The sequence below is a fragment of the Phytophthora infestans genome, genomic scaffold, assembly GCF_000142945.1.
Source record: "Phytophthora infestans T30-4 supercont1.7 genomic scaffold, whole genome shotgun sequence".
NCBI lineage: Eukaryota > Oomycota > Peronosporomycetes > Peronosporales > Peronosporaceae > Phytophthora > Phytophthora infestans.
In genome coordinates, this window is record NW_003303752.1 from 1,306,502 (window position 1) to 1,332,733 (window position 26,232).

Genomic DNA, 26,232 nt, shown 5'->3' on the forward strand with positions numbered 1-26,232 from the left:
AAACAGTATTTATAAATTTAGACAGTGTTCCGCTGACATGTCGCATGCTGCGATATGTCCACGTGAAAGAGCACCGAAAAGCACCCCTAGAACACCCTTCATACCCGTTCTAACGGTTCTCTTTCATCTTCATAATAATCAAATTAAAGAACACCATACAAAAAACAAGATCTCGTGTGTAGTGGCTCGCCAGGCATACTAAAACCAAGATGTCGTGTGGGCACATGCCAGACATCATATCTTGCGTTTGCAAACACACGCAAAGTCGGTAAACAGCTCAAAACGGGCTAAAAAGTAAGCACCCGGACTTCCCCGGTGGTCACCCACCCGAGTACTACCCGAGCTTGAGGCTGCTTAACTTCACAGAGCAGACGGGATATGGTGCTTTCAGCCTAAGATGGCCGTCTACATTTGACTTTGACCGACACGCCTATTAGTGTTTATCACTCGTATACATTGGTACAACACATTTACACACTCACATGTCCACATACGTGGCCATAGACTGCACACGATGGCCCCCAATACCCCTTCTGGCCCTCAGAATTGGCTGGGTGGATGGCTACACTTTATATAGTAACAAAACAAAAAGGGGGGTGGTGTGGCGCACTCCAATACAAACGTGTGGCCAGCAGCTCACTCCTACAACGCAGCATACGTATTCTCTCCGATAGGAACCCCACACAGACCGACACCTTCATACACAGCAGTGCAGATAGCCGCCGCACCCCATATTTGCGCATACGCGGCCTGGAAACAATGTTAAACCACCAAAGTGGCCATTTACGACTTGCACAACCATACCTACGCTTCCTATGCGACATGACATGTGCACGTACGCGTCTTAGGCAATATGAACACCTTCGACACCTTCATACATGCACAGCGCGCGCTCCGCTTAAGTACGACACCAACTTGTCATATACATCATGCGTTTCCTCTCGTCACCTTTCATCACCTCCATATTCACACCCATGCGCCGTCACCTTCCTCGCGCCATCACCTTCACCATTTTCACCTCCATATCCGCGCTTCCTCCGCCGTCACCTTCCGCGTACGCGTCCATATTCGCTGCGTTTCCTCGCGCTTCCTGCCTGTTATTAATCCAAGCCAAAAACATCTCCAAACCCATACAATTAGAACAGCAAACAACTTCGCATTTTTTCACAAAGTCCTCAGCTTCATTTTGCATACTTTATCCTAGTCTAATTCACGCTATTCCGCTCTCTTTAACATACTTAAACTAAGTCTAATTCACGCTACTCTGCTCTCTCTAACATACTTAAACCAAGTCTAATTCGCGCTATTCTGCTCGATTCAGCACTGGAGCCACCACGCACGTCGATTTTGCCGCCGTCGGTCACAGACGACCCCACCGACAAGCTGATGCTTCCTGCCGAGTCAGTGCTGTCCGAGCCAGTCGCAGCGCCGGACGAAATACAGACGCCGCCCGACCCAACTCCAGCCGGGCTCGACACACGCACCACACCGCTGCTACTCGAGCCTTCCCCGCTACCCAACGCCAGTGACGCACCACTTCCCGACGCACTCGCGCCACCGGACATCGTTTCGTCGCCTCCCGTCGCACCAGCACCACCAGCTACAGCAAGCGAGCCACCCACGTCGTCGGAGCTGCCACCGCCCAACACACGCACAGACCCACCAGCACCTGCAGCCTCGCCGCTAGACACAATCACCGACCCACTCAACTGCGCAAGCAACGCGCCAGAACCGATCGCAACAGAGCCAGACGAGCCCGCATCGACCGACTCACTCGTTAACGATACAGCACCGCTGCTCGCGGAAGTCGCGCCCCCGTGAAAGCTTAACGTCACCGAGCCGCTCTCCGTCGTTACGCCGTCGCCACTCAGTATCGTCATGCTGCCGCCAGTCAACGACGTCGAGACGCCACCCACCACAGACACCGCAGAGCCTTCTCCGAGCAAGGAAGCACCACCTGACACATCGATTGATTCAGCACTAGTGTCAACAGATCCGCTATCGATACGAACGGACCCGCTTGCTGGTGGAATGACTGATTCTAGAGTGCCTCAGAGTGGTGTGGACTACACCGGTCGTGCTGGCAAGTTGGCACCGGAGCCTACCCTATTGTGGGTGATGGGCCACTGTGTTGATCAGATTTGCGTTTGTGTTTTGTATATTTCCTCATCCAACAGCATTGACAATCTCCGCACGGGTTATCACATCTTCGGGCTGCACAGCGCACACAATCCCCGAAGATTAAATAAGTGTCACGGGTGCAGCGGCGCGACCGCCCACGTGCACTGGCGCGATACTAGTAGCAGCCGTTTGCTGAGCAGCAGCAGACGCAGCTCTAGCTGGTTCTTGTACAAGTTCTACGAAACGATCACGTGACGGTACAGCAGTAATTGTAGACGAAAGCCCCCCCCCCACTGGCAGCGGGCCAATAGTAGGAGTCGATTCAGTAGCAGGCGGAGCCGGCATCTTATCTTCGTCTTCATCCGCACGCCCAGCAGCCGCACGGTCACTCACAAGCGCAGCTCCAGCAAACGAGCGAACGTTCTTTTCTGTATGACGATTCTTCTCAATGTGTTCGCGTTTTGCACGGGCTGCCGTTTGCTCCGGTGTCATAGGTACAGGACCCCATACCACTCTGTTCCATCTCAAATCTAACACTTTTCCTTTGCTGACATATTTGTTAAACTAATGGCGTGATTTAGCTAAACGAGCCCACTACGGAAAGCCCTGCCTTAGCTCTATAAAGCAGTATTTTTTTGGTAGATCATAGTCAAACAGCAACGAAGTACAGAGCAAAAGAGCGTCATTCGTTTTGACGGGGTGGACGTCTGGTTTCGCAGTGGGCTTCCCAGTGTTGGAAAATTGCTGAGGTTTTCAGAAGAGATCGATTTTGTTACGGTCTTACAAGATGTGAAAATAGATCTTCAAAAGCTACTGTCTGTGCCGCGTTTGCCTGAAAAACGCTTTTGACCAATTACATCTATGTATTTACAATCTGACAAATTTTAGATCTCGCAAAAGGTGAAAATAAATAAAACAAGGTGTGTAGAAAAGAGTTCATCATAAAATAAAAGATGCTAATTTTGAGTTGGTGGCCCTTCATTTTTTTAAGTGTCTCCTGGTCCTTTTTGCCAAAGGGTCGCAAGGCAATGAGGTTGGAAGCACTCCGTTGCGAATGTGGTGCTTCGAAACTCGGGGGAGTTTGTATGTATCACACGCAATGACAGATTCTGGTATTTTTTGTGCTGTCAAAAAGCACTTATCTATAGTCCTACTAGAAAGATCACAGTAAGTTTTTTCAGCTTCCGCAATTAAAGCATCGATCTTGTACGTTATTGTGTGGTATTGAGCCGACTGTAGCAAGTTAAACAGACCCAATTCGAGTACGTTCATATCGGGCGACTTAGCTGGCTGGTAATTGATAGCGATGTTGACAACATCAACATTTGTTGTGCCTGCCGTTAGAGCGATCAGACGGCAGCACATCATGCTTATCTGCACAGCTGACACGTATTATGTAGCTGGTAGCCCCAAATTAGAAAATAGCAAATCTCTATTCTTAGCCTAATAATAGCCAATGATATCATTTATTTTTGTGCGGTCGCTCGTTGCGTTAGATTTGAGATGGAACAGAGTAGTACCAATGTCTCCTTCCTTTGCAATTGACACAAACGGTATCAGCTTTAAGTTGCTTAACCGATTTGCGAGGTTGAGCTTGCTGGTTTTGATTGCTCTTTCGTTTCTTATTAGAACGCCCTAGCCCTTGATCTTGATCTGCAACACCATGTACTTGACGCGCTGAAAGCCCGTACGCTCCATTATCCGCACTGGAGCTGCCTTGCTGGCGGAGCTGCTGGTGACTCTGCTCAGCAGTACCCAGCCGTTGCACAGCAGCAGGAAGGCTCAGGCTTCTCGGATGGTGCTCGCCGAGCCACAGCGTGTGGTCCTTGACAAGCTGTGGGAACACTAGCAGGGGGTTGGACGGCAACAGGTCTGCCAGCTCCCAATCCTCCATCGACCCACCGTTGTCCAGCAGTAGACGACGACGGCGCTCCATATCTTGGACAAACGTATCTACGTTCTCGCTCGCCTGCAAGCGGCAATTGTTCATCTGTGCTTTCAAGTACGCCGGGTTCACGCCGTTGCCTTGCTCAAAGTGAGCGCGAATTTCATCCCAGAGCTGGGATGGAGCGTCCATGCAAGGCTCGAAGCGCTCAACGTCCAGCGTACGCCGAAGCTGAACACCAAGAGAGAGCGCAAGCGTGGTAGACGCTTTGCGGCTTCGTTCTACCCACGCCGAAAGATACTGCAGATCGGTGCTGGCACATGTTTTGCCAAAGCGCTCTGAGCCAAAAGCCATACTTCCTAGAGAGCTCATAGTAAAATTTAGCCTAACATCCGTTTTCCGTTTTCCAATCCAAATATTCACTTCTCTTCGTCAATTTCATCAACTGGATAACAGAATGTTTGTGCACGCGGCGAGGTACAGGCAGATCGTCGAGCGGGACGTCCGTAAGTGAGAAAACAGTCTTAGCCTGCGGCAACAGCGAAGAAGTAGGCGCCTCGATCGTCTGAGCGTTTTGTTGTTTTGCAGACTGAGTTTAAGGGTGGGTGGTTTTAGTGCTAGATCCGCCGGATCCAGCAGGATCTTGGCCTCTCCACCAATCAGCGCCGCGGATTTGTCCTGCCGTCCGGCGGGAACTGGAGTGGGACATCCTGCCAAAACAGGTGGGATGCCAGAACATTCGGCATCCTGCAGACTGCACATCTCCCCGCAGGCAGGACGAGGGCCTCGTCGAGGCGGCTCGATTTTCGCAGTCTCCAAACTGACTTCCAAGAGTTCAAGCGGATGGACAAGGTCATTATCGATCTCGTCAATGTGTTCCCTGCAGACGGCAAGGATGGGGCTTTGCGTGCACTTCTCGAGCCATACCTCTCGAAGCAGTTGCGCTCCGCGTGTGTTAAGCTGAAGCTTAACCCGCAACGCCGCTCGTCCGCCGTGGACAACAAGGCCGGCTACATCGACCTACTGTGCAAGTATCGTTCGAATAAAGCGGAAGGGGAGTTCGCCGCGCTCATAGGGCCTAGCAAGGAAGGAGAAACTAAGGCAGATGACCCGGAGACGTCGCAGCGTGAGCCTCGCGTGGAGCGGCATGATGCTTTTCGATTGATAAATGTTTTGTTTAGCCCCCAATTTGTTGATCGCATGTTTGAGGCGGACCGAAACCAAGACAGAGCGAACGTCGACAAGCACTCCATCAACGAAAACAGCCAGTATTGGTTGGATGTAGCTCGGGCTTACAACGAGGACAGGGAGAATTACAATGGTTTGGAGCAGAAGGAGCGGCCACAATATCAGGGTATCCAGCCATCACAAGCCGTCAACCACTCAAGCGCTAAGCTGTTGGATATGTGGAAGAAGCTTACTGCACGCTACACGGTAGCTCGTGGTAAGTCGAAACTTTCGGGACATAACGAGCAGGATTTCTTCAGTTATTGCCAGGGTCGCATCGACCTTCTCTATCTGCACGATTGGCTTCAACTGCGGCCGAATCAATTGGAAGGGGTGAGAGGTCGAATTGCAAAGAGGGCTCAAATGTCCACGTTGCCTGGATCCGTGGAGAGTGACGTCGATTCATCGTCAAGCAGCGGAAGTTCCAGTGGAAAGAAGCGCCGTCTTCTTAGCCCAGTCGATCGCATCGTAAACATGCTGGAGTCCGAGCATAAAGAAGAGCTGGAGGAGCGAGCGTCAGGCTACAATTCAGTAACCAGGGCATCTACTGCGGTTCAAAGTGCTTTAGCAACATTGAAAATGCTCAAGGAGAGCAATGCCAGTGACGAAATGTTGCAAACGCTCGAGCAAAAGGTCAATGGACTCGTTCAACGTTGGATGGCGGAGATGGATAAAAACTAAGTTAGTGATGGGAACATGCAAATGTTCTAGTTTGCTCGTAGCAAGTGTCGTCTACGGAGTTTTTCAACTAATCCATCTCGAACGAAGCTAGTTGTCGGTCTTTCAATAGTGTCGTCGTGGTCAAATGTAAGCAAAGACCTAAGAGAGCATCGTTGATCGCGTTGCATCTTGCGAAGCTCCTCCAAAACTGGGTCTTGCGTACCTTCCAGACGCTCGTTAATGCAGAAATTGTGTAGAGTTGCTGCACATTTGATCACTAGCGTAGCCGTAGCCAAACGAAGTTGCAGTGGGCGATGAAATATGCCCCATTTGCGAGCTAACAACCCGAATGCCATTTCGATGCGAATGCGGATCTGGGATAGATGATAGTTAAAGGAGTCCTTGTATATCTCATCCGGTTGAAGCGCTGTAAATGGTGTCAAGAGGTGGTTCGTGGCTGTATACGCAGCATCAGCAACAACGTACAAGCCCCGCTCCAAGGTTTCAATCACGCGAGGAAGCCCGCTGTCATCGTAAGCTCTCGAGTCGTTCACTCCACCGGGATGTGATGCTTCCACAAAGACGAAGCGGCTGAAGGCATCACAGCATGCCTGTACGTTAATTCCGGGACGCATGTAGTGGCCACTGAAATACCGGCGCGCCCCCGCTGCGCTGCCAGCATCATTATCGGATGGTGCCTGAATATTACAAAGCCATCCGTCCATAGCGGCCACGCAGCCATTCATGACTTGTTCGTTGCTCCTAGCCGAAAAAGCAGCCGCTGCAGATTCTCGTTCGGTTGGAGCCGTGGGAAATGATATTTGCAGCGCTGGAACCCCGATAATTGCGCGCATCACATCCTTGATTATTCGATAGCAGTAGGATCGATCAACACCGCCAGCCCTCCGTAAATCGTCAACCATGCCTCCACAGAGGAAGCGGATCGTCATCTGAAGCTTGTTCTCCACGCTTACAGGACTTCGATTCGTCCAAGCGCGTGCAGGGCGATCTAACTCAACGAGCAAGCCACACAGTCGCTCAAAAGAGGCAGACGACATTCGGTACGTACGTTTAAACTCTCCCTCGTACAAGAGCCGTTCCATCTCCAGATTCCAGTCCAGTCTTAAGCGAGACTGCTGCGTTCGACGGTTTCTTTCCTCCTCCTCCTGCAACACTAAGGCAATTGCGAGCCATCGCCGGCGCTGTCGGTTGCGATCGCTACGTCTATCAGCCCTGAGCATGCCCCCTCGTTCTTCAAATTCTTCAGAAGTGAGACAAGTGGGAGCTCGGTCTTACTTGGAATATAAACGAGGCTTTTCCATCGTCCTGCATGTCCTGCATCCGGCGAATTTTGCTCTAAAACCACCCACCCTAAGGGAATCCTTCTGTCCGCTCCGTGGTGGATGGTACACTACTGCATTCGTCCTTTCATTCGTTGAAATTTCCGTCAGTAGCAAATTGTTCGCCAATCGGAGCTCCGTAATTGGTAGACGCGATGTCGACTGTGAGACATCGCTTGCGACACGTGCAGTGTGCCCACGGTTAAAGTAACGGACAACCGCCTCATACAGTACAACATACGGTGGCCTTCCGGCAGCATCGATGTCGAAGATGCCCCGACAGCAGCATCGAGCTGCGCTGCAAGCGCAGTTATAATATCCGAAGAAGCATCATGCGTATCCTGTGTAGCACCAGCCCGCGTTGGGCTCATAACCTGAGAGCTGTTAAAACTGGCAGTTTCCTTAGTAGCAGCTCCACTTCGTAGCGCTACCATTCTGGTAGTTAATAGTGAAGTCTCTTAAGCTTACTAGAGGTAAGGTACTGAATGAAGACAGCTCGTAGATGCCGGGCAAGGTGCCGCGACAGGATGGCGTGTTGGCTAAGTGCAGCAAATAGCAACGTGAGAGCCAAAAGCGCCATCCGAGCAAATGTTTAAGCAGAGGTTAGAGTGAACCGCATAGTAAAACTAAGTCTAAATGTGCAGCAGCACTTCACAGCCAGCCAACGCTCCAGGACGCTTGTAGCAGCTTTAGCAGTGGGCTGACTGTTGAAGCAATCCAACGATGGGGCGGACGCAGACACTCTCGCACAGTATCCATCTTGCCCAAGCAGCCCCGCCGTCACTCCATCTCACACATAAGCGAGCACCATCCCCAGATTTTCGCCGTCGATGCGGTAGTGCTCCGGCAGCTCGACGATCGGCAGGTCATCCATTGTGGTGAAGCACTACGGTGCTGAAGATACGGCGTCGTTCAAAATGCTGGGAATGTGGGTCTAAATCATAGGTTGCCATAATTTTTTTAATCAATTAAAATTGAATATGTTAGCCAATGAAAGGCAAAGAATTCCGGAACGAATCAGGTTCTCGCCCAAGCTCGGTTCATTGATTTTTTGAGAAGAATCGGGCTCCATACCTTGCTCTGGTTCGTAAAAACTAGTAGATCCGTGGTTCGGGCTCGGTTTGTCCCAGAGGTGGGGCTTCTATGAGGTAGCTGCTAAATCGTAGTACGACAGTAGCTGGCCGTAAGAACTGGCCGTAAGAACAATGCTGTGCTAAAAACGCTGTCTCTTGGGCCATAACGATAGATAGATTCAGATGGAGCGATAATAACTCATTTGTGCTGGAGACAATTACTACTGTACGTGAATTGAGCTTGGACATTGTTTTCTGAAAGTTATTTAGACAGCAAAACCTGATACCAGGTACTTAACTGGCAGACATGTCGCTGACAAGCGCGCCCATAATGAAACGCTAAACTTAGAGTATAAATGATCTAAACCATCCTTGAGTCTTAGTTAAACTATTAAATAACAGCACCGCCGCCAACAACAGCAAGATATCTTGCGACGCAATATCCAAATGATTTAATCGTAGCGGGCACATTCGAGCTAATGACTTCATTATTTATGCAATTTTGAATCAGAACAAAATGAACGCACTTCAATGATGTTACAGTTTGAATATTGTTTAGCTTTCATTTTTTGAGTTTGGTATGAGAAATGATCAATCTTCAGTTAATTACAAGCTCAAACAGGCAGTACAAGCGGGTACTTAGTGCAAGCTAGACAGGCCATTACTATAATATTTTTTGCATTGATGCGAGCTAAGTTTCATAGCGGCTCAGAAACGGCCTGTGATATCGAGCACGTCGCTAAACTAAGTGTATTGTGTAGCGTTTGTAGGCATGCTATTTGAAGTGCAGGTGGCTCTGGGTGGAAGATGAAGGTGCAGTGATAGCCAACAATAATAAAGAGACTGTGTCAAGATAACAAAAATAATCTTTTTTAAGCATGGCAAGTACGATGCTAGGGGCTCAGTCTTTTGCGGCATTAAACCCAGATTTAGGGAATTAAAGAACTCGATTTAGGCACATTGGGGCGCAGAGTTTTGGAATAATTATCCCGCCGAAGCGAAGCGGAGGCGGGAAGCCAAACAAGTAGAATAAAATCTAAACTACCGCCGCGTAGCGGTGGCGCTCGGCTAGTTTATTAGAAATCGAGCATGAACGACCTATCCAGCAGCATGAAAACTTCAACTTGTCAGATTTTGGTGGTGCTTCCATCCATGAAATAACGCGACGAGTGAATCGCCTGCAGCGTGTACTTACTGCCCCCAGTATAATGTGAGCTGGACGGACGAAGGTGATCAAGCTGGAGCATTTGTCAGTACATGGCGCACAGATCCAAGTTGAGTGGGCCGTTGCCTTACTGCTTGGCATTGAGTGCTATGGAGTCTGGAAGTAACAGCAACGGTTGCACATGTGGTCGACTCGTTGTGGCGTTTTTAGGCACCGCAACCGTCGCAAGAATGCGACGACAGCGCCAAGTCGAGCAGAATGTATGCGGCATACTCCTGTGAGAGCTGATACCCCCGGGTAAATTCCTTCTACCCAAGGTAGATTCTTTATTACAATCCTTATCTACCTAAGACCTGCTATCAATTACTTACAGGATTTGCGTAATTACTTCCAGGATTTGCGTATACCCCCGGGGGGTGGCCTTTTGTTAATACTTGTTTTCAGTGGGTTCTCACTTCCTCCGAAAACACATGGTCTTCGCTGATTACACGGACGATAGTTGACGCCAGGACGGTACTGTAGATGTCCACCGTCATTGCCTTCAGTATGGAGCTATCGTCGACAGACCAACACCATTGATTCGACTTTAAATTACAATACATTTTAGCTCAGGGAATCTTAAATAGGAGGATCCGCAAACAGCTTTTCGCTCAGCTCGTTTCCTCGACTTGCACCACCACCACCGGGAAAGTGGCACGATTGCAATTCATGATCCTTTCTAATTTTATAGTTGATGCAAACGCTTTGTCCAAAATGATTGCTCTTTGAGATTTCAAATCTTTCCAATGCCGTCACGCCAGTCGCACTCACTGAGTGACTCAGTGCACAGGCAGTGCGGCACTGCCCCCATCTCATAATGCTAGCACATACATACACCGGCGGGGAGCCACCCTGCCTGCAACACCGTTCCGGCTGTCTACGTAAGCGCCCATTGAATGGGCCATTCATCTTGAAAGCAGACTCTTTTTCTTCTACTATTTCTAATAATCTGAAGCGCATTCGTCATCACAGGTCCGTCCATAAAACGTCCAAGATGCTCTCTGTCCAGAATGATGGTCATTTATCCTTGGCAGCAATCATCGCGCACTCATTGTTCAACTTGCCACGAGCTCCAGAAGCGCCATGCCAACTCTGGCCAAGTCCCCACTAGACAACGACGCCTACCAGCGGGTGGAGACGCCACGCCACAAACCGGTGACCAGCAGCGAATCCGACGTCTCTGAGTCCAAAAAGGAGCCGAGTTTGCGCCGCCAGATCGTGGATGGAGGCCCCACGAGCTTCAAGTTCACACACTTATACCGCTACGCCACTTCATTGGACAAATGGCTGCTACTAGTGGGCGTTATTACAGCGGGAGCCAATGGCGCGCTCTTCCCACTCATGGCCATCGTCTTCGGAGACGTTCTTACGGGCTTCAGTAGTATCCCCGTGGACATGGATACAGTGAATAAGGCAGCACTTGACTTCTTCCTCATCGCTGTAGCCATGTTCTTCACGGACTATCTAAGCTACGTGACGTTCTATTACAGCGCCGAGAGGCAGATGAAAGCTCTGAGAAGCGAGGCACTGAAGCACATGTTGTACCTGGACATTAGTTGGTACGATGAGAACGACGCTCTGCAACTATCGAGCCGTTTGACGGGCGACACTGTCAAGATCAAAGACGGGATGGGTCAGAAACTCGGAGACTCGTTCCGCTTCACTGTGCAGTTTATAGTGGGCTTCGCTATCGGCTTTGTAAGAGGCTGGGATATTACCTTAGTCATGGCTTGTGTGATGCCCTTTATGACTATTTCACTGGGCTGGTTGATTAAAACCATGAGGATCAAGTCGGACTGGGCACAGAAGGTCTATGCTGAGGCTGGATCGGTTGCTGAGGAGACGCTGGGGTCCATTCGGACGGTGGCGTCGCTGAATGGAGAGCAGAAGGCGATCAAGAAGTTCGAGGACAAGGTGTTTGAAGCCGAGAGAGAGAATATCGCTTTGCACAAGATGACGTCGGTGGTGTTCTCCATGTTTCTGGGGAGTGTGTGGATCATGTACTCCATTGGGTTGTGGTATGGCGGCTGGAAGGCTTCGCAAGGTAACACGACGCCTGGAGATGTGTTTGCTGCGTTCTTCGGCGTCATGATGGGCACAGGATCGCTTGCACAGATCTCCCCTAATGTTACTGCGGTGTCCAAGGCTGCTGGCGCGGCGGAGGAGCTGTTCGCTATCTTGGATACGCCAAGCGCCATTGATGCCGAGAAGGAAGACGAAGGAATCATCCCTGACAAGTGTGAAGGCAAAATTGAGGCGGTGAATGTCAATTTTACGTACTTGAGTCGTCCTGACGCCCAGATCCTGCGGGACTACAATGTGACTATCGAACCGGGTCAAACGGTGGCATTTGCTGGTGCTAGTGGGGGTGGGAAGAGTACGTTGATTGCGTTGATTGAGAGATTCTACGACCCCACGAGTGGCACGATCTACCTTGATGGTCGAGATGTCAAGACGCTGAACGTCAAGTGGCTACGTTCACAGATCGGTATGGTCTCTCAGGAGCCGGTGCTATTCGCGACGTCCATCTTCGAGAACATCGCTATGGGTGGCGACAACGTGACTCGTGAAGAAGCCATAGAAGCGTGCAAGCTGTCGAACGCACACAACTTCATCATGTCGTTACCGGAGAACTACGATACGCTGGTTGGAGAGAAGGGTGTGTCTCTTTCTGGCGGTCAGAAGCAACGTGTAGCCATCGCTCGTGCTATCGTACGTAAGCCGAATATTTTAGTGTTGGATGAGGCCACGAGTGCTCTAGACAACGAGAGTGAGAAGATCGTTCAGGCGGCATTGAACAATCTGATGGCCACGACGAACATGACGACGCTGGTGATCGCTCACCGATTAAGTACGATTCGAAGCGCTGACAAGATCGTCGTGCTGAACGAGGGTCACATCGTGGAGAGCGGCACTCATGATGAAGTTTACTGAAAGAATCGAAGCACGGTAATTATCAGGAACATGTACCGTATCCAGGAGCTGCGTTCACTAGAGGAACAACAGAACACTGTGCGTCATGAGGCAGTCAACGATCTCGCAGGTATGAAGCCATTACGCACGATGAGTGGTGTATTAACCAAGACAGACATCTCTGTGAGTGCTGTGGAGAAGAACTTCTTGGATAAACAACCATTCACTTTGATGGACATCGCTCGGTTGAGCAAGCCAGAGATGAACTACTTCATTGTCGGGTTGATTGGAACTTGGGTCGGTGGAATCGCAATGCCCGCGTCTGCTCTGTTGATCACTGGAATGATCACGTCTATGACGGAGAAGTACGCCTTGTACGAGAACACTGGAGACAGATCCTACCTCAGCGACTTGTACGACAACGTAGAGTTGTACGGTATCTTGTATCTCGTTGGCGCTGCTGTGATCGCGATCTTCATGTACATGCAGACTTACTGCTTTAAGTTTATCGAGGAAAAGACGACGACGCGTCTCCGTAACACGAACTTCGAGAGTCTCTGTCGACAGAACGTTGGGTTCTTCGATGAGAAAGAGAACGCGACCGGTGCGCTGACGGCTGACCTCGCCACGAACGCCACCAAGGTTGCATTACTGTCCGGTGACTCGCAAGCTCGTGTGTTCCAAGCCATCTTCACGTTGATCGCGGCTTTGGTGATCTCGTTTGGCTTCGGGAGCTGGCTATTGTCTCTCATCATGTTGGCTATTATGCCGTTCTTGCTGTTTGGGCATATCGCTCGTATGAAGCAAATGCAAGGCGGAGGTTTAATCTCGGACGATTTGGCCATCCCAGGCGCCCATGCGTCCGAGGTTCTCAGCAATATTCGAACTGTTGCTGCTCTGGGGATTGAAAAGAGATCTGCTGACGTTTTCGATGAGTTACTGGAAGAACCGCTCCAGAAAGGCAGCAAGGAGGCGCAGATTAATGGCGCATCGCTTGGTTTCAGCTCGTTCATTATGATGGCGACGTACTCACTCATCTTCTGGTTTGGAGCCAAGAAGGTGAATGACGGATCGGTTGGATTTACGGAGATGATGCGAACTCTCATGGCAATTATGATGTCAGTTCAAATTGTCAGTGGTGCCTCGTCCTTTATGGGGGATGCACCGAAGGCGTTCAAGGCCGGATCGACTATCTTTGCTATCCGTGACCGAGTTACTCCGATCGATTCTTTTGATCCAGATGGGCTTCGTCTGCCTAAGGTCGAAGGGCGTCTGGAGTTCAAGGACATCTCGTTCCGGTACCCGACGCGTCCGGAGATCAACGTGCTTAAGCACTACACCCTCACTATCGAGGCAGGTCAGACTGTGGCGTTCTGTGGACCCAGTGGCGGCGGCAAGAGTACTATTATTTCGCTCATCGAGCGCTTCTACGACCCTGTGGTGGGTGAAGTTCTATTGGACGGCCACAATATTAAGGACCTGAACTTGGGTTGGCTACGTAGTCAGATTGGACTGGTGGGTCAGGAGCCCATGCTCTTCATTGGAACCATCGCTGAGAACATCGCGTACGGCTTGGCAGAGCAGCCGAGTCAGCAACAGATCGAAGAAGCTGCCAAGATGGCCAACGCGCACGACTTCATCACGCAGTTCCCGGCCGGCTACGACACTCAGGTAGGGATGAAGGGGGAGCAGTTGTCGGGAGGGCAGAAGCAGCGTATCGCCATTGCTCGAGCTATTCTGAAGAACCCGAACGTCTTATTGCTGGATGAAGCCACGAGCGCGCTGGACTCGGAGAGCGAAAAGGTGGTACAGGAAGCGCTGGACAAGGTGGTGGCGTTGAAGCGACGGACAACTATCGTCATTGCTCATCGGTTGTCGACGATTCGCCGCGCTGACAAGATTTGTGTCGTGAGCGGAGGCAAGATCGCGGAGCAGGGCACACACCAGGAGTTGTTGCAGCTGAATGGGATCTACGCTGGTCTCGTGGAGTCTGCGTCGATGTGAGGGAAAGACATTATTGACTCCACAGCCAACCCGCTAAGGTTAAACTTACTAATGATTATTAATAAACTTTTCGAGGAAAATTTGAAAGGATCTCGTCGACTGATACATGAAGTTTCCAATACAATTAGCATCCGAACCGGTATCATTCTCTATGCTGGCTGACTTCACTTTTCTTTACATGTATTGATTAAATTATTCAAGAAAATATCTACGTGAGTATTGATTACGCAGACTCAGCATCTGAATCGCCAGAATTTAGAATTACTTAGTTATCGTATACTTCTGAAGTATTTGGCACGATAACAAATTTTGCCTGTATTTTTATTAAATCGCAATCGATAGGACGACGTTCAGCGCTGGATGACTGTCATTCCGTCCGAAATCAATGCCTGAATGAATGAAAAAGTACAGTAGTCGAGTTGTTAGGATTACAAAAAAAATTGATGTTCGCAATCAAAGCGACTGTGTGGGGGCTGATCTTGCGCTTTTAAGCCTACTTTCTTAAAAGAAAACCATTTCTGCACGAAACTAGGCCGAAGTACAGTGATATTGTTACCGCAGCAATATATGCCGAGCTGAAAGTGTAATATGGTCGTTGGAATTCTATGGTCATTCGATGGCTTTTTAGCGTCGAATATGTCGCCCCGCCCTCCGCCTTCTTGATTATATTCCGTTCTGCTGATGCCAGCTTGCTTCATCACAATCCAAGAAGATAATGGTTCTTGGCCAGTAATGTGTACATGTACTTATATTAAAACGTTAACTTAAGTATCGTAATTGAAGCCAAGGAGAATATGATTCCACGGAGCTAAAGCTGTACTAAGCGGAACTGCCAGCGCTATCCAACCTGGAGGTTCCATTAATAAAAGCCTCGCGGGACAGCTAATGCTGATGCCCTCTGAATGATTACCATTCAAACTATTGAAGATGTTTATGAGCCTATCAAATAGCCTATGTCAGTCTTCTCGAAAGGATTGATGAGCGATCAGCTCTCTACGATCGTCTCGTTGCTGTCAAACAGGGCAGGTGCGCGCACGATGCGTGTTTGTCCATTTTACAAGTCGCCACCTTCAGCTCAAGCTCATCACATCGCGACTACAGCCAATAGTCCTCGTTCTTCAAGTCTGCAGTGATTTCTAATGCCAAGTCTGGACAAGTCCGACTTAATACCAAGCGATGAGATCTCCTATCAGCGAGTAGAAACCCCTCGCGCCACTGGGCTCGACATCAAAGCCAAAAAAGATGGCACCAGCAGCGAGTCCGACAGCTTGGAGCCCAAACTCCTGGACGAGGTCATGAATGGTGGTCCCACTCCCTTCAAGTTAGCAAGTTTGTACCGCTACGCCACACCTTTCGACAAAGTTCTGCTAGGAGTCGGGATTGTTGCGACGGGGGCCAACGGTGCGTTGTTCCCGCTTTTGGCCATTGTGTTTGGCGACGTATTGTCGCATTTTGCATCGACACCCGTGGATATGGACAAGGTCAACAGTGCAGCGCTAGATTATCTGTATATCGCCGTCTTCATGTTCATCACGGACTACATTTCGTACGTGGCATTCTACTACAGCGCAGAGAGACAGATGAAAATATTGAGAAGTGAAGCCTTGAAATACATGCTGTACATGGACATCAGCTGGTACGACGAGAACGACGCCCTGCAACTATCGAGTCACTTGACTGGTGATACAGTGAGAATCAAAGATGGAATGGGTCAAAAGCTCGGAGATTCATTCCGATTCGTCATCCAGTTTATCGTGGGTTTTATTATTGGATTCGCCCGTGGGTGGGATATCACCCTAGTGATGGCGTGTGTCATGCCTCTCACTGAGTTGGTTGATTAAGACGATGCGAATCAAGTCAGACTGGGCACAAAAGGTGTACGCTGAGGCTGGCTCGGTCGCAGAGGAGACGCTGGGGTCGATTCGGACAGTGGCGTCGTTGAATGGCGAGCATAAAGCCATCACCAAGTTCGAGAACAAGGTGTTTGAAGCGGAAAAGGAAAATATCGCACTACACAAGATGTCATCCGCTGTGCTTGCCTTGTTCTTGGCCAGTATTTGGGTTATGTACTCAATTGGCCTTTGGTACGGAGGCTGGAAGGCTTCGAAAGGTGACACGACACCCGGAGATGTGTTTGCTGCGTTCTTCGCTGTCATGATGGGTACAGGTGCACTTGCACAGATTTCTCCTAATGTTACGGCGATGTCCAAAGCTGCTGGTGCTGCAGAAGAGTTGTTTGCCATCTTGGACACTGCGAGTGCTATTGACGCCGAGAAGGAAGGCGAAGGAATCATCCCTGACAAGTGTGAAGGCAAAATTGAGGCGGTGAATGTCAATTTTACGTACTCGAGTCGTCCTGACGCCCAGATCCTGCGGGACTACAATGTGACTATCGAACCGGGTCAAACGGTGGCATTTGCTGGTGCTAGTGGGGGTGGGAAGAGTACGTTGATTGCGTTGATTGAGAGATTCTACGACCTCACGAGTGGCACGATCTACCTTGATGGTCGAGATGTCAAGACGCTGAACGTCAAGTGGCTACGTTCACAGATCGGTATGGTCTCTCAGGAGCCGGTGCTATTCGCGACGTCCATCTTCGAGAACATCGCTATGGGTGGCGACAACGTGACTCGTGAAGAAGCCATAGAAGCGTGCAAGCTGTCGAACGCACACAACTTCATCATGTCGTTACCGGAGAACTACGATACGCTGGTTGGAGAGAAGGGTGTGTCTCTTTCTGGCGGTCAGAAGCAACGTGTAGCCATCGCTCGTGCTATCGTACGTAAGCCGAATATTTTAGTGTTGGATGAGGCCACGAGTGCTCTAGACAACGAGAGTGAGAAGATCGTTCAGGCGGCATTGAACAATCTGATGGCCACGACGAACATGACGACGCTGGTGATCGCTCACCGATTAAGTACGGTTCGAAGCGCTGACAAGATCGTCGTGCTGAACGAGGGTCACATCGTGGAGAGCGGTACTCACGACGAGCTACTGCAAATCGAGCACGGTATTTATCAGAACATGTACCGTATCCAGCAGTTGCGCTCGCTAGAAGAACAACAGGAAGCCGAACGTCGAGAAGCTAAAAGCAAACTTGAAAGCACCAAGCTGTCCCGTACACTGAGTGGCATGTCCGCCAAGACAGATATCTCTGTTAGTGGTGTGGAGACGAGCTTCCTGGACAAGAAACCTTTTGGTCTGATGGATATGTTGCGGCTCAACAAGATGGAAGTCAAGTACTTTATCATCGGACTGATCGGCACATGTGTGGCTGGTATCTCCATGCCGGCCTCTGCGCTGCTAGTTACGGGAATGATCACCTCCATGACGGAGCAGTACGGACAGTACCATAGTTCCGGCGACAGTTCCCACTTGACCACAATGTACAACGACGTGGAGCTGTATGGCATCTTGTACCTCGTCGGTGCTGCGATTGTCGCGATCTTCACGTTCATGCAGGTGTACTGCTTTAAGTTTATGGAGGAGAAGATCACTACAAGGCTGCGTAACACGAACTTCTCGGGTCTGTGCCGTCAGAATGTCGGCTTCTTCGACGAGAAGGAGAACGCGACGGGCGCTCTGACTGCTGATCTGGCCACAAACCCCACCAAGGTGTCTCTGTTGTCTGGCGAGTCGCAGTCTCGAGCCTTCCAGGCGGTTTTCACGTTGGTCGCAGCTCTAGTGATTTCGGTAGTTGGCTGCTGTCTCTCATCATGTTGGCTCTGCTCCCTTTCCTGCTCTTCGGCCATGTCGTACGTATGAAGCAGATGGAGAGCAGTGGCTTGATCTCCGACGACTTGGCTATTCCTGGTGCTCACGCATCGGAAGTTCTCAGCAATATCCGCACAGTGGCTGCTCTTGGCATCGAGAAGAAGTCGGTGGATGTCTTCGATGAGCTTCCAGCAGAGCCACTTCGCAAAGGCAGCAAAGAGGCTCAGGTGAACGGGCTATCACTTGGGTTTAGCTCCTTCATCATGATGGCTACATACGCACTAATCTTTTGGTACGGCGCCAAGAAGATCGACGATGGCTCGATTGGCTTCACAGAGATGATGCGCACGCTTATGGCCATCACGATGTCCATCCAGATTGTTAGCAGTGCGTCGACATTTCTCGGTGACGCACCCAAGGCGTTCAAAGCTGGCTCGACTATCTTTGCTATCCGTGACCGAGTTACTCTGATCGATTCTTTTGATCCAGATGGACTTCGTCTGCCTAAGGTTGAAGGGCGTCTGGAGTTCAAGGTATTGGAACTCCGTTCCGTTTGGCAGCACTCTGGACTTGTGAAAGTAAAATGAAGACTGAATTATTTAAGTGCTAGCTCACGCTCCTCCAGAGCTCCTACCAACACTAACGGATTCAACCCGTTCCCGTACAATGGCCTGGCCCAGCTGATCTCATCCAGTTTGTCCATGTCTCGTTGTGCCTGGTCTCCAATGTGAATTCCAACACGCCTCCCTCGAAGTGCAACTTCGACTACTTGGCCTAATTCACGCCAGCCAGCTCCAACATCGCCTTCAAGCGAATCTTGTCGAGCGGCTTGGTAAACGTGTCCGCAGGATTCACCTCGCCTCTCACCTTGTGCAGATCAATGGTGCTCTTCACCACTTGTTCCCGAACATAGTGCCATCGGAGTTCAATGTGTCGCGTGCGTCTGCTGTAGGTAGGATTAGTCGCCATCACATGAGCTGCTTGGTTGTCAATACCAATTCGTAACTTGACCTCATGATCTGGTAATATCTCCTGCAGAATGTTCCCCTCTGCTACAACTTCCACAGTAGCCTCGCAGGCCGCCACATACTCCGCCTCAGCCGTCGATAACGCAATAATCGACTGCCGCCGTGACATCCAGGCAATAGCTCCTCCAGACAACATGAACACAAACCCCGTTGTGCTCTTCCGCTGCTCTGGATCATTCGCCCAGTCGCTGTCACAATACCCTTCAAGTACAACTTCCCTAGTTGCTCCTTGCGTTCTTGTGTACGTGATTCCATAGTCAAGAGTTCCTGCTACGTACCGCAGTACTCTCTTCAGACTTCCAACATGTTTCGCAGACGGTTTGCCCACAAACCGACTCAGTTGACCCACCACGAACGCCAAATCAGGTCTGGTGCTCGTTGCCAAGTACATCAGCATTCCAATAGCCTCTCGATAGGGAAAACTCGTATCTCCTGTCTCCTCATCGCTCATTGGTGCCAACCGCAAGTTCACTTCCATCGGATTTCCAACCGCATGGACATTCTGGTACCCGAAATTGCTCAGGATCTCTCGTGCATATTTCCCTTGGTGAATTGTGATTCTCTCAGTCGTTTGCTCCACTTTCACACCCAGGTACTCATTCAACAGGCCTTGATCCTTAATCCCGTACTCCTTGTCCAGCTGCGCGAACAAGTCCTTCTTGCTCTGCTCGTCATTCGTTGCAACCAGTATGTCATCAACATACACTAGCACATACATGATCGTATCTCCGTCAAAACGATAGTACAGACACGGTTCCGTCAACGACCGCATGTATCCGTGCTTCATCAACCAGTTGTTCAGCTCCGAGTTCCACTCGCGACCTGACTGATGCAAACCATATAGCGCCTTCAACACGATATAAACATATCTGTTGATCTTGCATGGGTATCCTTCAATGGATCTCAAGTACTGCTGGATCTCCAACTGGGCATTCAAGTATGCGGTGTTAATATCTCCGCCATATACCATTAATCCCAGCTGCGCTGCTAATGCCAACAGCAATCTGAACGACGACATCCTCGCCACCGGTGCAAACGTCTCCTTAAAGTCAATCCCGGGTCTTTGATAGTTACCCAGCGCCACTATGCGCGACTTGAAACGAATCACATATCCTTGATGGTCGGTCTTGATGTCATATACCCACATCGTGTTCACGGGTGATGCTTCCTCCGGCATTTCATCCGCAGGAATCTCGGCAATCACTCCTTTCTTCTTCAAAACTGCAAGCTCTTCCATCTCGACCATCATGAAGAAGTCACACCACTTCGACCGTATCATCTCACGACGATTACGTGGAACTTTGATCTCACTTGCACGAATGGGTCTTCCATTCTTATCCAGTACACGTGAGGAATTCATCGTCACGTTCACCATGTAGTCATCGAGATACGCCGGACGTCGACGCTCGTGAACTTCTCGTAGTCCAGTCCGTGTCTTCTTCACGTTTGTCTTATCCGCATCCAGCTCTGCACGAACCTCCTCTGAAGGAGTCTCATCTCAATGCATACGCTTGCCATCACTGTTACCTCAGGACTTATCCCCACCACATCTCTGTCTGGCTCAGCTTCAGGTAGTGTGTCCTCACTAGTGTCACTCTCTAGCTCCGCATCATCGCTACTCTGGTCCTCAGCAAAGACACTCGCTACTGTGGTCTCTTCATTACCATCTTGCTCTTCGGAGTCATCCAGTTTATGGTCAACTACTTCCGATCCACAGGTTCCAGCCACCGATATAGCGTCCGCATCTGCTATGTCAACACCCTCAGCCGCTTCATGGACATTCTCGCCCTCAGCTGCTTGACCAGTGTCGACACTTACACCTTTGCTAGCCTCACTCGGTTGACTGCCTTCATGTTGTACACTTTCAGTAACAGCATTACCATGTTCATCGTTCTCAACGGCGTCACTGCCTACTTGAACAGTCTCAGTACCGTCCTCAGTAACCTTGCGTTGAACATCACCATTCAAATGAACATCTCCATCCGCTTCGCTATCGGCATGGTGGACAGGTTGATCATACACTTGGTGCATTTCTCGTCCAACCTGCGTATGTACGTCAGTACGTTCGCCTTCCTGTGTCTGCACAGCATCCACGCAAGCATCCACACTCTCGCCTTCCTCGAGCTCAAAAGATGGTACATCACTCAGCTCGCTCAAAACGGTCTGGTCCTCATCTTCGCGATGAGTAAAGTGAAGTGAAGAGAGATCGTCGTCTTCCACTTCCGTTGTGTATCGGTCCCGATACATAACATCTTCTGCAACACGCAGATCTGACACAAACTTTGCTGTGTGCTCATCAGGAAAGTACACTTTGCAGCCAACTACATTCTCAGCATACCCGAATACAAACCCAATCTTCGCATGAACACTCAGTTTCTTGCGTCCAGGACTCACTGGTACGTGCACGTACGCCAGCGCTCCAAACTTCCGGATGTGGTGTACATTCGGCTTGACTCCGAACAGCATCTCGTACGGAATGCCATTAGTCCCCTTGTTGTACACACGATTCTTGACATACACTACATTTCTCAGTGCCTCAGGCCACAGGCTCCTCGGTAGCCCCGAGTGTGCCATCGTAGACCTAGTCATGTCCTCCAACGATTGGTGCGTTCGTTCACACAAATTGAGCTGCGAGCTCTTCAGCCCGACTTTCACATGCTCAATTTCTCTTGAACGATACCATGCATCAGTTCCTTCATTGAAGAATTCACCGCCCTGGTCACTCCAAATCTGCTGCACTCTGTATGTTTTCCCGTTGGCATTTCGGCCTGCCTGCCGTTCCGCCCACAACACATACTCTTGCATGTACTTGTTCACCACCTTGCTGTCCTTTTTCCTCAGCAGGTGCGCAGTGACAAACCGCGAATGACCATCCATGATCACCAACACGGCCTCATATTGAGTCGCATTATTCTTCCCTGGAATCAGAAGATCCGCATACACTACTTGGTTGGGTCTCTTCAGTCCACGGTTCAGCATCTTCCTGTGTGATTTCATCTTTTGTTTTCCAAGATGACAGGCATCACACGTATCTTGCTGTCTCTGTGTCACCACCATTCCCTCCACCAGCTCCTTGTCGACCATAGTCTTCAAATACTGTGGACAGATATGACACAGTCTCTCATGCCAAAGCTGCAGCGAACCAACACCTTCTGCCATAGTGTGATTACATCTTGCTGCTGCTTCTGGTAGCACTCGAGCTCTCTGGGTCGGACTCGCTACTTGGAACCCCCAAGTAGCCTCCTGCTGCGTTGCTACAGCCACAGTCCTTCCATCTCTCATGACGTGAAAATTCCTCGATTCTCTGTCATATTTCAGAGTATAACCCTGCTCGTAGGCTAATCCAGGAGAAAACAAACCATACTCGGCATCCGGAATGTACAACACTCCGTCGAGATAGCTCACTACTTGTTCTCCATTAACCTCTGTCGTAAACGCCACTGTTCCCATTCCAGCAACACGGGAAGCAATCGTAGGCGTAACTCCTCGGATCTGCTCTAGCTGCTCCGAGTCTGCCGTGTACGACATGAACTCAGCGAAATTCCCCGTGACGTGCGAGTTGGAGGCCGTATCCAGATACCACCACCCGCCATTGAGACCTTGTGTTACTTGATCACTGTCCTCCAGATGTGATTCACCACTATCTGACTCATGATCGTTCACCGGGTTTCCATCACTTGCTGCTTCATCGTCGCTCACGATTCTAATGCCACATACATCATCGGTGTGTACGTCATCCACTCCATGTGCTTCATCGAGCTCCCGAGGAATCCCGTATATTTCACGAGAACTTGTGACTCCTGCCACAACCAACACCCTCATCCCGCTCGCGGTTCATCTGCACTGGTCCAGTGGTTTCTTGTCGTAGGGTACAACAACTGCGCGGCTTACGCCTATTCTCTGCGTCGTCAGCTTTCTCTTTCCCCTTCGACTTCTCAGGACAATCGACACGTAGGTGATCTTCACTGCCACAAGTAAAGCATCTTCTAACTCTCTTGGGGTCACCAGTCTTGTCCTCGAGAAAGCCTTTTCTGCTCTAACTGCTTTTGCCATGTCTTCCTCGCGGGCTACCCTTCTTCTCACTGCGCTTAGCTCGAAACTCTTTCTGCCGAGCCGTCGCCGCAAGAATCAGCTCTCGAACCTTCTAAGGTGTGTAGACACTCGGGTCTGCGCCGTAGTATATCGAAGACTTCAGATGCTCAAACTCCAGTTGATCAGGCAAACTCTCCAGTAGCATATCCACCATCGTGGTATCTGCAACCGTATGATTCAAGTCGGCCAACACAGTCTTGAGATTGAACATTTTGCAAAGATGGAGGTTGGCGTCTCCTCCAGGTGCGGGCTTCATACTCCAAAGCTCATTCTCCACGCGACGGATCGTGTACGCCTTGATGGCTTCGTTCTGCTTTCCTTCGTAAAGGCTGCAGAGCTCACTCCACATCTCCGATCCGGTCTCCTTGTCACGTAGTTGATGCAGCACGTCTGCCGGTACCGATGTACCAATCAAGCGCATGATCTTCAACTGCTTCTTCTTGAACTCCTCTTGCTTCTCTGCACTTGCAGTAGCAAGCATCGCTAAGGTCAAATCTCCGACTACGATGTCCTTGAGGTCTTGTTCCTTGAAGACGTTCATCAGCGCCCACTTGTACGTCTGCCAATCCTTACCATCCCAGTTCTTAGGGACTCCTTCACTCGAGTACTTCAGGGGCTTCGTCATTTGGGCTCAGAACCCTATTGGAACTCCGTTCCGTTTGGCAGCACTCTGGACTTGTGAAAGTAAAATGAAGACTGAATTATTTAAGTGCTAGCTCACGCTCCTCCAGAGCTCCTACCAACACTAACGGATTCAACCCGTTCCCATACAATGACCTGGCCCAACTGATTCTCATCCAGTGTGTCCATGTCTCGTTGTGCCTGGTCTCCAATGTGAATTCCAACACAAGGACATCTCGTTCCGGTACCCGACGCGTCCAGAGATCAACGTGCTCAAGCACTACAACCTCACTATCGAGGCAGGTCAGACTGTGGCGTTCTGTGGACCCAGTGGCGGCGGCAAGAGTACTATTATTTCGCTCATCGAGCGCTTCTACGACCCCGTGGTGGGAGAAGTTCTGCTGGACGGCCACAATATTAAGGACCTGAACTTGGGTTGGCTACGTAGTCAGATTGGACTGGTGGGGCAGGAGCCCACGCTCTTTATTGGAACCATCGCTGAGAACATCTCGTACGGCTTGGCAGAGCATCCGAGTCAGCAACAGATCGAAGAAGCTGCCAAGATGGCCAACGCGCACGACTTCATCACTCAGTTCCCGGACGGCTACGACACTCAGGTAGGGATGAAGGGGGAGCAGTTGTCGGGAGGGCAGAAGCAGCGTATTGCCATTGCTCGAGCTATTTTGAAGAATCCGAACGTCTTATTGCTGGATGAAGCCACGAGCGCGCTGGATTCGGAGAGCGAAAAGGTGGTACAGGAAGCGCTGGACAAGGTGGTGGCGTTGAAGCGACGGACAACTATCGTCATTGCTCATCGGTTGTCGACGATTCGCCGCGCTGACAAGATTTGTGTCGTGAGCGGTGGCAAGATCGCGGAGCAGGGCACACATCAGGAGTTGTTACAGCTGAATGGGATCTACATTAAGTTGGTCGAGTCGGCGTAACAGTAGCTTGGAAAAATACACAGCTACTACTATTACGTCAAAGAAATAAAGTATTTTTTTACAAACTTGTACACTTGTTGTACTAGCCGAGCTCCGCCTCTACGCGGCAGTAGTTTAGGTTTAGTTATGCTTGTTTTTGGCCTTTCCGCCTCCGCTACGTTTTGGCGGGATAAATATAAAAAAACCGCTAAGCTCCTATGCGCCTCGATACTTTAATTTCATTAATCTGGGCCAGCATCATGCTTCATAATAATTTTTACACTGATCTTGAATCATGATTCTTACTGTGAAACCGATCGTTATGTCCAATTGTTTTGCAAATCCACCGTTTTAAAGCGCTGATAAGAATGATTTGATATACATAAACGGAGGAACGCTTATAATTAGATGTACAGCCTTCTATTTATACTTTGTTTTATAATGTGCTTCGTCGTTCTTTTATAGCTGTTTCACATGAAACGCCCATACTTAGATGGGCATTCCTACCTTCGGGTGCTTTTTTAAGCACGCAAGGGAGGTGGAGAGGACCCGAGCTAGAGTAGAAGTGAAGATAGGCGAGTTTGGTCGCACCAGCAGAACAAGTGTACCAATTGAAGACCTTGAGTTTGAGTTCGACGAAGTGCACGATAGCTTCGACAGTGTATATTTAATAGCAGAAAGGAAGGTAAGCGCAGCTTTAGCTGCCTATTCTACCAAAACCACACGCCCCGACATGAAGCTGTATATGAAGCTGACGCAGCACGCCAAGCAGTCGCAGTTAGTTCCACTTTCTGGTGAATCTTGGCTTACTGTGTTGTCTCAAGCTCAAACTAACTACAAGAAACGAAAAACATTTGAAGAACCATTTTTTATCGTCCAGCTGCACATGTACGCAGCTAAAGAAGCTCGACAAGGAATTCGACGTGCTACGCCAGCCCGCATTGCTGCAGCGGCAACAGCTATCGATTCGTAACTGACAGAGCGCTCCGACGTGCAAGTCGGCGACATGGCTAGCACACATTGGGCTATTAGTCAGGCCCGTCAGCCTGAATATGCTGAAGTAAGCCTTCCCAGTAACGCTACCTTTCGTCAAATGCAGCACTTGGACATTATGCGTAGTCCGGGCAGAGATGGAGGCCACCAGGAAGGCGGTTTCTGAACTCTTACAGTGCGCCTTAACGGCTCCAGCGAGATGCAGCTCATCATTGACATACAGGAGCTGCGAAAAGCACTGGGACTACCCAACTACAGTCTTGTTGCTGACGGAATTTTCTCAAACCTCCGCCCACCCCAAGTGCCCGCCGTTAATATGGAGCATATCGATCATCTAAGTGACTAGGAGAGTAGATTGTAATGCATTTTAAAAGCAAAATTCTGCTTAAATTCTGGCTACGCTCGAATTCTAACATCCCACCCACCCCTCCCTC

The 26,232-nt window shown here is 50.0% G+C and overlaps 4 protein-coding genes and 1 non-coding gene across 5 annotated transcripts; 4 read left to right on the forward strand and 1 right to left on the reverse strand.

Moving 5' to 3' along the window:
• Nucleotides 1–297: 297 nt before the first annotated feature.
• PITG_33013 lies at nucleotides 298–402 on the reverse strand. The gene has a single exon (XR_009934407.1). It is a non-coding gene; the product is annotated as an 8S ribosomal RNA (ribosomal RNA).
• Nucleotides 403–1,386: 984 nt separating this feature from the next.
• Nucleotides 1,387–1,984, forward strand: PITG_05216 (uncharacterized protein; the record flags this gene model as incomplete). Its single annotated transcript, XM_002998850.1, has 3 exons — nucleotides 1,387–1,776; nucleotides 1,825–1,859; nucleotides 1,906–1,984. 3 exons carry the CDS (start codon nucleotides 1,387–1,389, stop codon nucleotides 1,982–1,984), a joined length of 504 nt encoding a protein of 167 aa, XP_002998896.1.
• Nucleotides 1,985–10,593: 8,609 nt separating this feature from the next.
• On the forward strand, nucleotides 10,594–12,444 carry PITG_05217 (ATP-binding Cassette (ABC) Superfamily; the record flags this gene model as incomplete). Its single annotated transcript, XM_002998851.1, has 1 exon — nucleotides 10,594–12,444. One exon carries the CDS (start codon nucleotides 10,594–10,596, stop codon nucleotides 12,442–12,444), a length of 1,851 nt encoding a protein of 616 aa, XP_002998897.1.
• Nucleotides 12,445–12,735: 291 nt separating this feature from the next.
• Nucleotides 12,736–14,427, forward strand: PITG_05218 (ATP-binding Cassette (ABC) Superfamily; the record flags this gene model as incomplete). The annotated part of the gene is made up of 1 exon (XM_002998852.1): nucleotides 12,736–14,427. One exon carries the CDS (start codon nucleotides 12,736–12,738, stop codon nucleotides 14,425–14,427), a length of 1,692 nt encoding a protein of 563 aa, XP_002998898.1.
• A 3,285-nt stretch (nucleotides 14,428–17,712) lies between these two features.
• Nucleotides 17,713–18,655, forward strand: PITG_05219 (ATP-binding Cassette (ABC) Superfamily; the record flags this gene model as incomplete). Its single annotated transcript, XM_002998853.1, has 3 exons — nucleotides 17,713–18,111; nucleotides 18,195–18,594; nucleotides 18,651–18,655. 3 exons carry the CDS (start codon nucleotides 17,713–17,715, stop codon nucleotides 18,653–18,655), a joined length of 804 nt encoding a protein of 267 aa, XP_002998899.1.
• Nucleotides 18,656–26,232: the final 7,577 nt, after the last annotated feature.